Below are 17,119 nucleotides of genomic sequence, written 5' to 3' on the forward strand. Positions count from 1 at the left end.
CCAAGAGACCCTTCTGCCTCCAGTGGGTTTTCCAAGCAGCACAAATAAGCTGCACACCAGTTGCTAATGTGTAAGTTCTTGAAGGCTTTGATACAAAGTTGGGGGGGGGGGGGGGGGGATTTGGTTTTTTTTTAATCTGAAAGTGCAGGAAGATGAGCAGAAGGTTTCGAGAGGGGGCTGTAGAGCAATGAGCTGAGGAGACAGCAGAGGGCTTCACGGTTTGGGAAAAAAACCTGCCTGTGAATATTTTTGTCTGGTAGTGCTCCTGAGAAAATAGGAATGTCCATTTTTAGAATCATTAGACTCTTTTCACTGATAAACCCATTAAAGTGCAGGGATCAGTTTATTTTTTTGTTTCGTTTTTGTCTTTGTCTACAGGATGCCGTGTATGGCGGGACATCTCCGCTGCACCACCATATTTATTTAGATTGGTAGTTTGGCATACTTGAAGGCTTTCACTCTGACGAGGCAGCAGCTGCTTTAAAATGACCTTCACTCCATCATGCACTTGGATCGGCATGTTCACGCCCCCATGCTTCAAGCAGAACAACAGTGGATTGGATGTCATACATTTCTAAAGTTGCCAGTATTTTACTTGCTTTCACTCTTTATCTGTGAGTGTGTGCTGTGACACTGTCAACGCAGTGGAAACTGACGCATTTCTGTTCCACTGTTGCTCTGTCAATAACATTTAGAACAAGATGTTAACACGCCTGAGGACGATTAATCCTCCACTGATATTCCTGTCAAGATGCAGCTGTGCTATTTGCAACTAGCAGAGGGGGCCTTGAGTTCTCGACTGTTCTTTTCTTCCTGTCCGTTGAAATCTATCTGATTATTATCATGATGTATTTAAAGATGAAGAGGGAATTTAATGTATTTGAGGAGGTTAGATAAGAATTGTATCACAGCATATGTAGCATTAAGCTAGCACCTCTGTACATCTGGCTAACAGTTGAAGGCCTGCTAGACAGAGGTCTGCATACTGCAGTGAAAAACACGGTTTCAGACTCATATTCCGAATACGCCATACCCACGTCAGATGATTTCCACGCCTTAATCGCAAAAATTAAAAAAAAATTCAAGAACAGGCCAAATTCCGATATGCTAACCACTACTCTGTGCACTTAAACCCCTTGAAAATACAGACACCGCCATTCAGAATTTTCTGGAATATTCATGTGCATGCAGGAATACTGAGTGACATCCATTCATGTGTCCCGCCCTTACGACTCGCTGTCAAGCCCGTCAGTTGGGATTTGAGTGGTTGCATTAAAGAAGATTAGCCGTAGCAAAAAACAGAGCTCCCACGCACAGCCAGTGAGCTCAGCTGGAAGACTGTCATTTTGGGCATTTAGAGCAAGAGACAGAACAGTGGCACGGTGACAGCACGTAAACGTAGCCGGTGCTTTCACTGAAACTGGCAAAACCTTCACCATTCACACTCGTGTTCCAGTCTTTTGACTGCCACTTCATCTTCTTTTGAACCGCATGGAGACCCAGCAACTTCACTTAAACGTGCAGTGGGACGGAGTTCCATTTGTTTTACTGATTTATGTTTACAGCTGGACCTCTCTCAGCACTTTGACTCTACTCGGGGATCTCACAAACTTGTAAACCAGTGATTATCATAATATCCAAAAAGAAATTATTTTAGTCGTGGGGCCTAACAGACGTAGGGTCAGCTGACACGTCGGCCATTACTGGCCTTTCACAGATGTATCACATCAGCGTTCATGTGTTCCCGACATACACTTGAAATTATTAAACTTTTTTTTTTTTAACAGCACATGAGATAAACATAATTTCTATTTTATTTTGGTCTTGATTTAAATGGTCATTTATGACATTGTAATACGTCTGTAATATCCATCCATCCATTTTTTTTTACTTCTTATCCTGTTAAGAGTCACAGGGGGGTGGAGCCTATCCCAGCAGCCTTCAGGTGAGAGGCGGGGTTCACCCTGGACAGGTCACCAGTCCATCACAGGACCAACACATAGAGACAGACAACCATTCACACTCACAGTCACACCTACAGTCAATTTAGAGTATCAATCAGCCTCGTCCCCTCTTGATGTCTTTGGACTGTGGGAGGAAGCTGGAGTACCAGAGAGAACCCACACAGGAACAGGGAGAACATGGAGACTCACACAGAAAGATCCTGTGCTGGAGCCGGGACTGGAACCTGGAACCTTCTTGCTGTGAGGGGACAGTGCTGACCACTGCACCACCGTGCTGCCATGTCTGTATTAAGTTATTTGTTTAAGAAATTAGCCTTCTGGGTACCTTTACACAGTCGTGTTGCTACAAAAACTGGTACACAACAACACAGAAAGTTTTTATTTTCAATTTCAGTTCAGCAAAAATTTCCCTCGATCGGTCGCACATATCAGCAATCTGTGATTCCATCTGCTCCAAAATCCAATATCGGTCGAGCCATCTTTAGTCATGTCTCTTACATTCAGTTCAGGCCTTAAACTTGAGGAACAACTTATCTTCTTTTATTCTATTTCACATTGTTATGATTATTATCTCCAAATGGTAGTGAAATGAAAACGAGACAGTGGCTGGTCACAGTACAGCGTATGTGCTGAACCGCATGGAGACCCAGCAGGGCTTCATCAGAAACCAGGCACGTCATAATCGTGCTTTCTTCGCGGAATTCAAGCTATTTATAGTTCCTGGAGAGGCACATATCACCACAGTAAACATGACAACCATCTCCACCAAGAGCACTGGGCTCCTGCCACGGTTCTGAAATTCCTTGCTGGTTTTATTCAGATCCATTTCAAAGTTTGCCAAGAGAGTCACAGCGGAGTCTTCAACCCATGAGTCAGTAGCCTGCGGTGCTAACGTAACACAAATTGATCTCATTTTTCAACATCTGGAAGGAAAAAATAATGTGTGTGGAATATTTCATAGCACAATGTGCTGTCTATATATATAAAAAAAAGACAAACGAAGTTTTGTTTTTCCCTACTTTGACCGTTCTACCGCCATTTTTGCCTCACTATCTTCAACAGTTGGGGCATTTCCGTTTGCCAGTCTGGTGCTTTGCTGGCTCTTTTCTCCATTAGCCAATCACCACCTCACTGTGGTGGGTTGACCAATGTTCTGGATTTGACAGGTCGTCAATCATAGCCCATCACATCAGATTCTGGGGAGCTGCCAGGGCCTTTTTACAATTTTCCAAAAATAAAGATAAAATAACATACAAATAAACATGATAAATCTGTGTACAAGCAGTCACCTGATGAGCTTTCTACTCACTGCACACACATTGTTACGTACAAATTTTAAACTAGGGGGCGGCGTGGCTCAGAGGTGGCTGTCTAGCAACCGAAGGGTCGCTAGCTCGATCCTCACTTCCCCCTGGTGACCATGTCCAAGTGTCCTTGAGCAAGATACTGAACCTCTAATTGCTCCTGATGGCCCTGTGACGGACTGGTGACCCGCCAGGGTGAACCCTGCCTTTCATCCAATGTCAGCTGGGATAGGCTCCGCCCCCCGCCACGACCCCTAGATCGCGGTATAGAAAATGGATGGATGGAATTTTAAATCATACATACATACAATTCATATGTAGAGTGCCATATTCAGTCACCCTCTCATTTCCTCTCACCTTTTAGAGACACGTTCTCAAGCTTTTTTTCACACTTGCCTCATGCGTCTCACACCAAGTTCCCTGCGTGACAGTCCCTCTTTTATCAAATCTACGTTGACACTCTTAACGATAGGATTGATATTGGGCCAACCAGTCTCACACACAAGAAACAAATAAGAATGTTGAAATAAATCAAGGTGATAAGGGATTGGCTGATCAGATGTCATTTTGGACTCTGGTGTATCCAACATCAGCCCAAAGCCCCGCTGGGTTCACTCAGTTCAATTAATATGTAAAAATTCCTGGTCTTACATCATCGCTTGTCTCCAAGTGGGCTGAGGCAGTGCAAGTTTCCTCTTGCTGTTCATCTGACTGATCATGTTTTTGCCTACACGCAGTTGAGAACACAAACAATACACAGGCTCTCATGCTGATAAGGCAGGCTGAAATAGCAAGTGTGCGAGTGCAGACTAAACTTACACTCCCAGCTGCAGACGGCACGCTGGAACACTGAACGTTGTTTGCGAAGGGATGTGGAGAATAATAGAACAGGATTTAAAGTCCTCACTGCCATTGGGAAGGCGCTGATGAAAAGTGTCAGTGATTATTGCGCAGGGATCAGTCTCACAAGACAACGTGTCCCATGCAGCTTGGCCCCACCCCACCAATGGGACCGGCACATTGGGTCATGTCAGGTTTCTTCTGATATTTACACAGTGACACTTGGCTCACGTGTACGGAATTGAAAGAAAGAGAGGCTGCAGATTATATTCCTGTTCATGCAAATTTGGACCACTTGGCCTTGCGGCAGAGGAATGATCTATGTAGACATGTCTCAAGTAGGGCCATGCGGGGCTTGGAGGTTGAGAAATCCTGCAGTCAGAGGACTGAATGTTCGCTATGAACAGAATGGCACACGGCAGTTTCCAGTAAAATCATGAAGCTAGAGAGGGACTTGTGGATTTGATCTGTTTACATTGGCCAACAGGTTTAAATTGGCACAACAGCCTAATCCTACACCCCTGAATGTAGGATCAGTCATTAAGCGTCCTATTTAAGCATAGCGCGAGCTGGTGCTCGGTCAGGCTTCCGCCACACGACAAGACTGGGTATTTCCTCTTCAAAGAAAAAGAAAAATATTGCAACAGGCAGCAAGTAAAGCTGCATTCAGGTTTCTTGAGTCGGTTCGGCCCAAGGTTTGTCACTTCTGCCCAACTGACACAGGACTTTTGGGGCCGAATGATACGTATGAAGATTCTGATATCAAGATGTTGGGGAAATTTGCAACGATCCCTCAAGTATATGAATCAGACACTTGTGGCACCATGGAGGAAGAATATTTTACAGTTTAAAAATAGACTTTACTGTCCAAGTGACATTCAGCGCACCGGAATAATAAACTTTGGAGACTTACAATTGTGAATTATCTCAAGCATCAGTGTGTCAATCATGTTGTGTCGAAAAATAATGATTAATAACGTCACACACAGCGGGTTAAATAAGTATGGAACACGTCACCATTTTCCTGCGTAAATATACTTTCGAAAAAGGTGCTGCTGACATGAAATGGTCACCAGATGTCAGTGTAATAAATGGAATGACAGGGAAAAAGTATTGAGTACATGAAGACAAGGAGGTGCAAAAAGGCCCGGAAAGCCAAGACGTCAGCCGTCCTGCCCCTTGTCATAATACACACCATGTTTGGAGGTCAAAGGGCACTGCACACTGCCCCAAAAACACCATGCCAACACTGAAGTGTGGAGGTGGAACATCATGGTGGGGGGCTGTTTTTCCCCATTCGGCACTGGCAAACTTCATATGATTGAAGGAAGGACGACTGGAGAGATGGACCGACACTTTCATGATTAAAAACCTGCTGCCGTCTACCAGGACGATGAAGATGAAAGGAGGGTGGACATTTCAGCAAGAATGATCCCAACCACAGCCGAGGAAACGCTCACTTGGTTTCAGAAAAAAGAAAACGAAGCTGCTAGAACGGCCCAGCAATCAGCTGACTTGAATCCAACAGAAAAACTATGGAGAGAACGATCAAAGTTCATAGTAGAGGCCCGCGGAACCTTCAAGATTCGAAGACTGTGTGCGGCAGAACGGGCACAAATCACACCTGAGCATGCAACTAGTTTCTCCCTCCAGGAGGCGTCTTGAAGCTGTTACTACCAACAAAGTCAGTGTGTTCAATAGTTTTTCCCTGTGTCATTGCATTTTATTACACAACTTAATTCATGGACCTGTCAGGTTTCATTTCTGTGCAAGGGTTGTTACCGACATCTGGTGAACAGTTCATGTCAGCAGCACCTTTAGAAACATTTATTGAGGAAAATGGTGGTGTGTTCAGTACTTATTTGACCCGCTGTGCATGTATGATGGGCTCCTAGCGCCCAGTGTTATTGATCAGATGAACACGTTGGTTGGGCTCCAGTTAAAACTTTCCAATGTCTTGCGCTCGTCTTGTCCAGGCAGTGTTGCAGTACTCGAACCTCGTGTTTAGTCATGGCCGTCAATAACACGTTTCACAGTTACATTTTGTAGCTTCTCTAACAAGAGGGGAGGTGAAAGCTGACAACAGTTGATCAGTTGTAAAAGATCACATGCAGCACTTTAAAATGTCTATTTTTCTATCTGATGTAAAAGACTGCCCTGCTTTGATGTCCGAGCGGCGATGCTGACCACTGCACCACCGCGCCGCCTGTGTGAAACTAATCATCGTTGTTACAAAGTTCAGTTGTAGGTTTCTGATAAAGTTGGTGAAAGCTAAGCTAATTTGTAATCACAGATTGCTCGTTATCAATACAGCATGATGAATATATTATAATTTTATGATACAAGTAATGAAAACAGACAAGGATATTTTTGTACTATAAAATCGAGCTCCCATTCAATGAATTGCCCCTCACCAGAGGTTGTGATGCTGCAGTGCGATGATACGCTGAACTTTCACTGTCACACTTCATGTTATGTTGGATTTTTATGATTTCATTTCAAACACGATGGAAATAATAGAGGTGCTGTAAACGCTTTGCAGCTTTTCACTAGAAATTAAAGTCAGAAAGCACCAGTGCCACCGCCTGGCTGAGCAGGTGTCATGTATTTATCCATGAAGCTTTTATTGACTGATTTCAGTGAGTGCTGGGTCTTCCTGGACGTGTGAACATCGTTGAAGTTTTTGTTATTAAAATTAAAAGGGAAGTACATTTTCTTTTTTTTTTTGTTAGTGAGGCCATGAAAGGGTTAAACACCTTTTGCCCTGGAAAGGCCGCGCTGTTCCACCGTGTACCAGATCTGCCTCACACGGAGAAGGAGACGCGTGTGCGGAGCCTGACGCACCGCAACACTTCTCAGCTGCTCCTCCTTCCCCTTCTCACGTAACATTTGAGGGAAGTAAACAAGTCCTCGCTAAGGTACACAGCATCACCCTAATATTTACTCTCCACCTGTACCAGCGTGTCGAGCTCACAACCGGACACGTTGCTCTTCGGGGTTCCGTAGTGAACTAACTTTTAAACAGGTAACGCCCGGTGAGCTCCTTCCACCGCCTCCCGTCCGCCTGCCCCGGCGAGCTATCAGCGGTTGTGCAAGCCTCACCGTGAACATGTCCTCACCAGCGCACACGCACACAACGAGGACAACGCGGAGCGGTCCCTCTCAGGCACAGCGGGTACCGCACACCAGTAAAACCGCAGGAACATGCGGGACAGACACGAGGACAACTGACTCACTGCTGCGGTGAAGTGGAGCGCAGGAGCGCTGGCCGTCCGGACCGCTTCACCTGCGTTCTTGGTCGAGGAGTCAGGACTCAGAACACACGCGAGTCCTACAACACGCCGCGGACACTCTTGAGGCGTTCAGCCCGGATCCATGCGAATGGCCGGTGTCGTCTGTGGGGGAACCCTTGCCTGACAGTCTTCGAGTGACTGGTGTGGAGCAGCACAGCTGTGCTCTGGTTTCTGCGGCAGGGAGCAGGGCGCCATCTGTCGGTGGAGTCTGGGCACAGCACAAAAACAAAAAAGCAGGAGACCTGACCAACGTTCCAGTGAACCAAACAAAACTCCCCCACATCTGCTTGGGGATTCAGTTGGCAGTTTCAAAGATTACACTCCCTCTTAATACATGGAAACGCACAGACACACACACACCAGTCCAAAGCTGACAAATTCATCCAGCCTTACAATTATCTCTGTCTAAAAGCAGAATTTATGACTGTGTATTATTCAAGCACTGAACAGCTGTGCTCCGGTAGTCCAGGCTCCGACTCCCTGCTCTCGGTTCAGGCCATGCAGGTTTAGGGACGTTCCTCCTGCATTTGATGGCTCCTGCCATTGATAATTGATGCGCCGCTTCTAATTAACCACAGCTGACATTCGCTCTGACAATTAAAACCCCCCTCCAGTCAAATCCTCACTTCTCATGTCGTTCCCACAGTCGAAATTTGCAGTGTTGCAGTGCAGAATGATGGATGTGCAAAGTCTGAGAGTGGAAGCTGTTTTCAAGTTTGTGGGTTGCTGATGTCATCATCTTGTTGGAGCGCGATCATCGTCCCAGTACACATGAATGGGGAAGAATCAATTATTAATAATAATAATAATAATAATAATAATAAGTCCACATTGGAAAGAGAAGACCTGTCCAGGGTGAACCCCGCCTCTCAGCTGATGTCAGCTGGGATAGGCTCCACCCCCAAGCGTGCGGAGGAATGTTATGGTTTTATCATGTATCTTTTTCAACATTAGAAATTTGGTCAGCATTCACATGGATGTTTGGGAGATTACGGTGACACCGTTTCCTGCGAAGCTCCAGCAGCATTTTGAGGACTGAAAAACAAAACTTCTCCCAAAGGGCGTGTCAGTGCAGGCACCATCTTTTCACTGACACGCCCTTTGGCTCAGAAAGTCTAAAGGCCCCTCTCGTCCGTCCAGAAATGATTTCATCATAGTTTTGCCGACCATTTTTTTCCCCAACACGTCACTGCTGGCTGCCAGTACTGCAGTGGGACCTATGGAGCACTGGCAGAGTAGCAAGCCAGCTCCAGCCTGCTGAAGTACATGCATGCCAGAGTCATCTGACTCTCACCAGACTAAGAAATGACCCTGACCAACGTCTTCAAAGACAGAGTTCGACCAACACTTTAAGCATTTTATGGCATCATGCAAACGTACGGAGTGTACATTTTCTCACTGCTCCGTGATTTTTGACATCATCAGTGTTTAGGGAAGTGATCCTGGTCAGAATATTCAGCATAAACAAATTACAACAGGGAACTTTTAAGCCTCCAGCGCTGCACGACTGTGGCAGTTAGAATGCAGCTCGTGTGGTTTTGGACAGCTCAGGGCCGGTGTCTACGAGATTCACTCACAGCTCCCTGGATGAGAAGCCCTCACTTCAGCAGAGTTGACAAGCGAGTAACATTGCAACAGCAACACGCCAAGTCCTGGTGCGACTCGAGCTTCAGAGTGAAATACAGGCGGCACTCAGGTTGGTTTGACCCATGTCATGCCTGCCATTCAACAGCATCCCAGCAATTACAGGAGGGAACCGTGAGGAGACCAGTTACACTGCTGAGTCAGCAATGTGCGAGTAAGAAAAAAAATGATACTAAAAGGTATCACGCATTCCTTTTTTCTTCCGTAGCCTATAAACTGGCAGATCAGCTGTAAGGAATGTTGGGATGGAACCGTTTACCTCAACCTGAAGGTGGCTCAGATTAAACCAAACACCCAACTCATCATTAGACGCTGGCGGCTCTGCTCTCCTACAGCATTTCACCCCACATTAATCTTAAGAAATGTTCCATCCATCCATCTGTTTTCTACCTGTTATCCTGTCCCGGGGGATGGGGGGTTGGAGCCTATCCCAGCAGCTACAGGTGAGAGGCGGGGTTCACCCTGGACAGGTCACCAGTCCATCACAGGACCAACACATAGAGACAGACAACCATTCACACTCACAGTCACACCTACGGTCAATTTAGAGTATCAATCAGCCTCGTCCTCTCTTGATGTCTTTGGACTGTGGAGGAAGCTGGAGTACCAGAGAGAACCCACACAGGAACAGGGAGAACATGGAGACTCACCCAGAAAGATCCTGTGATGGAGCCGGGACTGGAACCTGGAACCTTCTTGCTGTGAGGAGACAGTGCTGACCACTGCACCACCGTGCCAGCCCTCAAGAAATGCGAATGCTGCAATTTACATCACGTAGGGCAGAAAAGACCAGACGAATGTGGAACGAACCGTATTGAATGTTAGGAAAGTTACCAGGTAACGAGGTCAGCAGTAAAACCCAAGAGAGAACCATTCAGACACAGGGAGTTCTGACCTTTGGGGGCAGAGGTCCTGATTCTATTAAACAGCTGAGTCACTGTTACACTGTTTACACTCATAAAAAGGGGTTGGTCATCGTAGCAAATAAATATTAACAGCGTTGAAGTTCAGATATGTTAAGTCTTTATTTTGACTATGAAACAGTGTGAAGGATATCACTGATATTTCCCCATCCAGACCAATTGGACCGAAATGAGAAACCATTACTACATAAATTTATCAAATCCAGAGACTTAATCTTTATTCTGTTCTGACATTTGAAAAATAATTTGATTTGATTTCACTGACCTTTGAAAATTCTAAAAAATTCCAGCTCTCTCCATTTCATGGGGTAACGTCAGGTGAATTTCTAATCTCTCCACTGTGGCCTGGATGAGAGAAAATAGTGCCTTCACAAATCTGAAGCTGTGTTTCCATGAAGACTGTGAAATCTTCTCGGTTATCTCGTCCAGATTTGACAAGTGCAGTGGTTGTGAAAAAGGCCCTCTCCTAGCGGCATCATCCGCGCTAGCTAGTCCCCCACAAACGCCCTTCCTTCACCTGTGCTCCACCTCACACTGCGCAAACTTTGGGCCAATCAGAACTGCCGGACTGCGCAATGATTTCTCCTCCCAAGACGTAGTCGGAAGACTGTGGTGGATGCTCTCGTGGATTCCGATATTTTCCGTGCTGTGCAAACCTATGCTGAGACCCTACGTTCATGTTTCTACTTGTTACGTGGCCTCATATTCGCGGCTAACATTATGCCGGTACTGCTGAAGCTGACCCACGTCGTAGACACGCTGTAGCTCTTGAGACGTCACGTCAGTCTGTATCGGTCACTGTTACTGATAGATTCCGCTGGTCATCGGCCCGTGTGTTACTTATGCGCAGCACATGTTCATCGGAGGATTTAGCCACTGCGTTGATGCTGTGTCGGTGTGTGACCAATAGAGGGCGCTGCTGGACTGCTGATGGTCATTTATTCACTGTTCCGAGATGCAGTTTGCTGTGCTCGCCACCGTTTGTCATGTATCGTGGTTCCTGAATAAATCTGAAACTGTTCAAACTGTTTTAATGAAGTCGCACACCGTAACAAGTCTCAGTGGTGTGTAACTTGACAATCAGATGCCAAATGTAACAGTGTTTTCTTTTTTGCCTTTTTATTTCCAACTCTGAATCAGAAGCCATCTTTTGTGTTGTAGTTTCCAGCTTCAGTGACTGAACGAGTTGGCGAGGGAAGTTACTTTGCTGATTTAATTTGCAATCCATGTCGAGCAATAATCGAGACAGACATGTCCTGACACCTGCTTAATATGTTTACGTCTTTAAGATGTGACGAACACCAGGAGAACAAAAGTGTCACAAAGGAACCCCAACAGCCGTCAGTCTCACGGATGATGGAGTCCCATGCAGGCCGGTCCAGCAGGTCTGGTGCTCAGCACAACGCCATCACCAGTGCAGCACTGTCTGCAGCGTGCCCCTTTCCACTGTGGAAAACAAGAGTTTTCTGCAATTTCTGACAGTAGTTGATAGTAAGTATGTCACAGAATATTTATATCAAAAGCAGGAAACGTGGCTGAAGAGAAACATTCAAAATTGAAAACTTAGTTGAGCAACACAGGCCATATTCCAGTCACTGCGGATGTTTGGTCTGACCGAAAGATGAGGGGATTCCTTGGTATTGCTGTGCGCCGCGTAGAGAAAGACGCAGAGAGGATACAGCTCAAGTCCATTTTCCTGGCCTGTGACCACTTCAAAAGAATCTGTGAGCAGTTTGAGACCAATGTGATGAGTAGCGCATTCAAATAAACTGGACTGTTTTATGAGTGACAATGCGGCCACCGTGTGGAAAGCTGTCATGTTGCGCTTCCCCAGTGAACAAGAAGATTGACGCCGATCATGTTGACGACCAGAGCTCAGGCATGAATTCACCGCAGAAGATCAGCAAACTGCAGATGTTGCTATGGCCAGAAAACAGCTGTTGTCGTGTGTTGCACACTCTCCAGCTGGTGGCGGGAGACGGATCGAGAGAAACAAAGTGACAGTTCCTTCAAAGTTGTCAAAAGTACAACATTCAAAGATGAGTTTGATGCAAATTTGGAGAACAAAGAGGCGTCCCTGCCACTGCTCAACACTGAGGCCAGTGAAGGCAGGTCTGAATGTGATCAACTCCATCATTTGAAGGTCATTAAGAAGAAATTCTTGTGACAGTCACGTTCTAGAAAAAGCTGGGCACAAGGAGTTGTTGTTCCCGTCCCAGGAGTGGAATCTGTTGAAGGAGTTGGTGGACATCCTGAAGCCGCTTGGAGAAGCAACAGATTTGACACTGCGTGAAAAAGTAGTCACCATCAGTTGCGTTCTCTCTGTCCTCTCCCTGATTTACCACCTTGAGAAGCCTAAGGTGAAGTTGGGCATCGCAGTACAAACTATTTCTTGGGATCCTTGGAAGATGCAACATCACTTGGGAACACAGAGGAGCAGGGAGCAAGACAGGAATGAGCAGCGGTGGAGACAGAAACATCTACAGCAACAGAATCAATGAAGCGACAGCAGACTGTGGGAGACTCAGAGGTTCAATACAGAGGGAAACGAGACACAGGTGGTGCAGTAATCACAGGTGAGAGACACGAGGTCATCACAGCAGGGAGCACAGGAAGACAGGACACTGACTACAAAATAAAACAGGAACTCACCACAAGGACCATGACAACAGATCTCAAAGTTTATCCCACTGTGTAGATGTACACATTCTTATTAATGACTGAACTAAGCGCAGGCTGTCCTTTATAAACAAAACTAAATAAATGAACTCAAATCTACCATGACCCAGCTGACCCTCTACGGTACCTAAAAATGGGAACCTGCTCAAATATTTGGTAGTTAAGCAGTGTCACCCTCAAGGTCATGCTCTTGGCCTGCAGCCTTGTGCCTACAACCCAATCACAGCCGTGCTGATATTCAGGACAATAGCAGTTCCACAAATGTTGTTTATTGGTCAGCAGTAATAAAAAAATAACATACTAAGATTTCTTTATTTTTTATTTTATTTTAGCTCCACCAACACAAATAATGCTGTCACTGGTAGCTGTCAAGTCAAGTCAGTTTTATTTGTTTGGCGCCAAATCACAAAAAAAAGTTCTCTCATGACACTTTACAGGTAGAGCAGGTCCAGCACCACTCCTTCAATGAACCTCCACCCAACATTCTCCATCAGCAAGCACATCCTGCAACAGCAGCCACCAAAACCTTCCTGTTAACAGGCAGGAACTTGGAGCAGATCCAGGATCAGTGGGGACGGCCTTCTGCTTTGACCAGTTGGGGGGAAAGAGAGCAGGAGAGCAGGACAGAGACAAAGACAGATAATGGAGGAAGACAGATATACAGAAGGAAAGAGAGGGACAGAGATAAAGAGAGAGAGAAGGGAAGAGACTGATGGACAGACGGGGACGTGAGCAGGTGGAGCTACGGGTGGCAGTTGGAGCCTCTTCAGGTCTGCCTAGTAAAGGTGAGGTCAAGGTAAGTAAAGTGTGGAAATACTCTCTTAATACGATATAGACTTGTGTTTTTCTGCCACTACAAGAGTCAAACACAAATGCACATCGACAAGACACTGACAAAGAAATCTCACCAGACAGTGTGTTTTGATGCACCTGGCTCAGTGGTGAAAACAACTGGTGAGACCAAATTGCTCATCTGGCCACATATTCCTCGATCAAGGCATCCTGACAGGATCCAACAGCTCCAGTGACCCAGTGGTCCAGATGTTGTCCGAAAGACGTGATGCAATAGCGCAGTGGCTCCCAGAGTGGATTCGTGCAGGTGCACCAGTACCAAAACAAGACGTGGGTGACTTTTCTCTTGCTTCTCTCAGTGCTCTGGTGAAGGCTTTTACTCACCATCGTGACCTAAAGACTCACGCCAACGAGTGCTTTGGTGTCTTAACGGGGAACCAGTCTGCAAAACTGCCTCCTTGTCTTGTCAGAGTTGATGCTGCACACTGCATCAAGATGATCTGTCTGTGGGAATGCCATCACTGTTGTGGCACTGAGCGAGGCAGAAGGTAATGATAGCTCTGGAGTCCCTCTCATTTCAGAGATAGGTAAGAACTACCTGAAAGCCTAGATTGCAGAAGAGTCTGTCATCGTCCCGGACGTAGAGGGGAAAGAACTGGAACAAGCAGAGCCATATTGCTGATATCTGACAGCAGAATTGGTCTGGCTTGGTTGTGGTCCACGTCTGGCAAACAGGAGCGGAGCACACAAGTCCCATCATTCAATGCATTATGTGGGCTGGATGACAATGTGGAGTGTGGCCCAGATATGGACCAGAATAATAAAGTACAGTGGTCCACATTTGGCTGAGTGCTGGGTTATTTGGTCTGTTTTTTGGTTGACATCTGGCAATGTGATGGCTTGGTTGAGGCCCACCTCTGGCAAACAGGAGTGGAGCGCCCAAGTGCCATCATTCCATATGGTATATGGGCCAGACGAAGTCGTGAAGTGTGGCCCAGATATGGGCCAGAAGACTTTTGCTATCTGGGACAGATAGATAGATAGATAGATGATGGCTCTTAAAAGTGCCTTTGGGTTAGTGTAGGTGGTGCCAGGTCAGTGCTGGGATGCGTTGACAGAAAGTCTTAGGAGAACAGAGACAAATATTTAGTGCTGTAGCTTCAGTCTGTTTCTGTTGATACAAAAAGCTTTAAAACCTTTATGCAACTACATGAACCAGCATTTCCTCATCTTCTGAATGACTACAAAAGGTCACTTTTTTATATCAGTACACAAGGTTTCAGGGTGCCTAATGAGACGTTCTGCCTCATCTCCAGAAGTTAATTAAATCAAACCCCTTTTGTGCCCCGTGGCATCTATGACCGTCGTGCTTGTACGGAGGAAATTAACTTCTAATTGAAATACATTAGTTTGAATTATGTTGTATGCAGCACAAACAAAAGAGGAAATTGTCCTGCACGCACAAAACAATAGATTAATTAACGTGACAGTTTCATGATTTCACCATGAGACTGGGTTGGGATTCCTTTAAAAAATGGCCTCCAGTCCTGTTTTAAAATGGATGATATGATAATGTGCTATGGCTCTGGTCTGCTCCTGTTCCATACTGAAATGAGTTTTTAAAAAAAAGTTATTTCCATTCATCACTGAGTCCCAACATTTTTCAGAAAGCAGGATCCAGGCTCAAAGAAAATAACTTCCTGCCAAGATGGTCGAGGTCCTTGAGTCAGAATTCAGAGAAAACAGAACCTGAGCTTCCAGGCTGTGACGTGTCAGAGTGACACAGCCTCGTACCTCGTCCCTCGTACCGCAGCAACCGGGCTGGTGACCACACACAGGTGAGTGGATCACACATCACGCAACCGTGTCACAAGACTGACAGCTAGTCATGGTTCAGGAGCTGTGAGTGTAGTGAAGCTGTTGTATTTATCAGCTCTGGGGAATGACGGAGTCTTTCAGGAGTGTAGTTTGTATGCTCCTGAAAACTGCATCAGTCCCTATTAAGTGAGTTGTTTGTCCCTTTATCAGCATCACTGGAGAGGCCAGACCTCAAATGAGGAGAGGACCTGGGGTGGACGAAGGGACGACACCAGGAACCGCGGCCCCTCTGAGTACAGGCATCGCTGGGGGAGCCGTCCACAACATGTGGAGAGGACCTCCAGCAACGCAGGAGGCAACATGGGAGGTCGCGGACCTTCTGAGGACAGGCATCGCTGGGGGAGCCGTCCACAACATGTGGAGAGGACATCCCGGAATGCAGGAGGCAACATGGGAGGTCATGGACCTTCTGAGGACAGGCATTGCTGGGGGAGCCGTCCACAAGATGTGGAGAGGACCTCCAGCAACGCAGGAGGCAACGTGGGAGGTCATGGGCCTTCTGCGGACAGGCATCACTGGGGGAGCCGTCCACAACATGTGGCCAGAACCGCAGCCAGAGACGGCTACAATACAAGTGGACGTTTCTCTGGCGGTGATGGGCTGAGCCGGCATAGTCGGCCAAGAGACATCGTGAGACCCATGACTGGAGAGCATCATGGTGCCTATGCAGAGAGGCCAGGAGATGTGTGGAGACCCTTGGCCAGAAATGAGCAGCACAATGATGAGCTCAGCTGGCATAGACGGCCCAGAGATGTGGGCAGACCCTCAGCCAGGAACGGAGGCTACAAAGGGCGCCGTGATCCTGACAGGGACGAGCTGAGCTGCTTCCCTCATCAGCCAAGAGACGTGTGGAGACACTCAGCCAGATATAGCCAGCACGAAGGGGGCTGTCACCGTGAAACTGGTGAACTGAGCCGGCGTAGACGGCCAGAGGACGAGGAGAGAAACTCATGCAGGATACCTGATGTGAGGTCCAACTCCTTTTCACCAGAAGTTCAAGTCACAAATCTTTTAAGATCTTATTGTGAAGCTATTAGCGATTGATTTCTGTGGTGTAATTTAGTGTTTCGCTCTTTAAGTTTTGGTCACAGTTTAGTTGTGGGTGCACAGGAAGATCTGACCTGTCTTGTACACACGCTGCTAAATTTAAGACTTTGATCCCAGTTGTCTTCTATCTTACCTCATTAGATCTTGTTTAAGTTTGTAACCTGAGATCTTGTGTTGTCCCTGTAGCCTGCTCCCCTGGTCCACGCCAGGCCTCAGTCACCTCCAAGGGCCGAGAACGCACAGGGCAGCCAGTCCAAATGCAGGGAACATGAGGACCCAGAAGGTTGTTATGGGCCAGTGAGCCAGACCCAAATCCCCACTTCCGGCCATGTGGTCCAGGAGCACCCAGGTATGAACCCAAGAACATTTTATTCCATTGAAAGACTGTTGGTTGTTCAGAATTAGCCTTTTTAGTGAAATGATGGACTGAACTCAACTCCCTGTATGTTTCTGTCCAGTGGAGAATGAGAGCCCCCCCACGCTACCTCCCCGTGTTTCCAATGGTGGCTTAACTGAAGAGCAGGTGGAGAAGAGGTCCTGCGCCATCATTGAGGAATACCTCGAGATCCATGACATGACGGTACTTATATGGCACAATGCACTTGAACTTGATGGGTGAGGGGCAGGTGTGTCCCAACCACTGAGACCCATCTGACCCCTTCTCTATACATCATCAATAGGAGAATCCATATCAGCAGGGACGGGAGAAATGTCCGGATTGTTGAACTGCATCTCTTTCTTCCTCTGGTGCTGTA

At 46.6% G+C, this 17,119-nt stretch overlaps 1 protein-coding gene, 1 long non-coding RNA gene and 1 pseudogene across 4 annotated transcripts in view; 2 read left to right on the top strand and 1 right to left on the bottom strand.

Moving 5' to 3' along the window:
• Positions 1-7,591: 7,591 nt before the first annotated feature.
• Positions 7,592-10,261, bottom strand: LOC147244319 (uncharacterized). Its single transcript, XR_015110421.1, has 3 exons — positions 10,234-10,261; positions 8,028-8,140; positions 7,592-7,609 (listed from the first exon to the last, which is right to left on the bottom strand). It is a non-coding gene; the product is annotated as an uncharacterized LOC147244319 (long non-coding RNA).
• Positions 10,262-11,589: 1,328 nt separating this feature from the next.
• LOC147244320 (uncharacterized) lies at positions 11,590-12,469 on the top strand (annotated as a pseudogene).
• A 2,787-nt stretch (positions 12,470-15,256) lies between these two features.
• The window catches only part of LOC147244321 (uncharacterized), a 2,847-nt gene continuing 984 nt past the window's right edge, over positions 15,257-17,119 (top strand). For 2 of the 3 annotated variants that reach the window (XR_015110420.1, XM_086187606.1), the window contains exons 1-3: positions 15,260-16,283; positions 16,551-16,713; positions 16,823-16,944. Coding sequence is in view for 2 of the 3 variants with exons in the window: in XM_086187606.1 (XP_086043732.1) it covers positions 15,618-16,283; positions 16,551-16,713; positions 16,823-16,944 (951 nt within the window). In the remaining variant the exon portion in view is untranslated. Of the gene's footprint in view, positions 16,284-16,550; positions 16,714-16,822 lie in introns of all 3 variants that reach the window. The other variant, XM_086187605.1, reaches the window with a different exon arrangement.

This window comes from Aulostomus chinensis, chromosome 19 (assembly GCF_037954235.1).
Source record: "Aulostomus chinensis isolate RoL2024-O1b breed Wild chromosome 19, RoL_Achi_v1.0, whole genome shotgun sequence".
Lineage (NCBI taxonomy): Eukaryota > Metazoa > Chordata > Actinopteri > Syngnathiformes > Aulostomidae > Aulostomus > Aulostomus chinensis.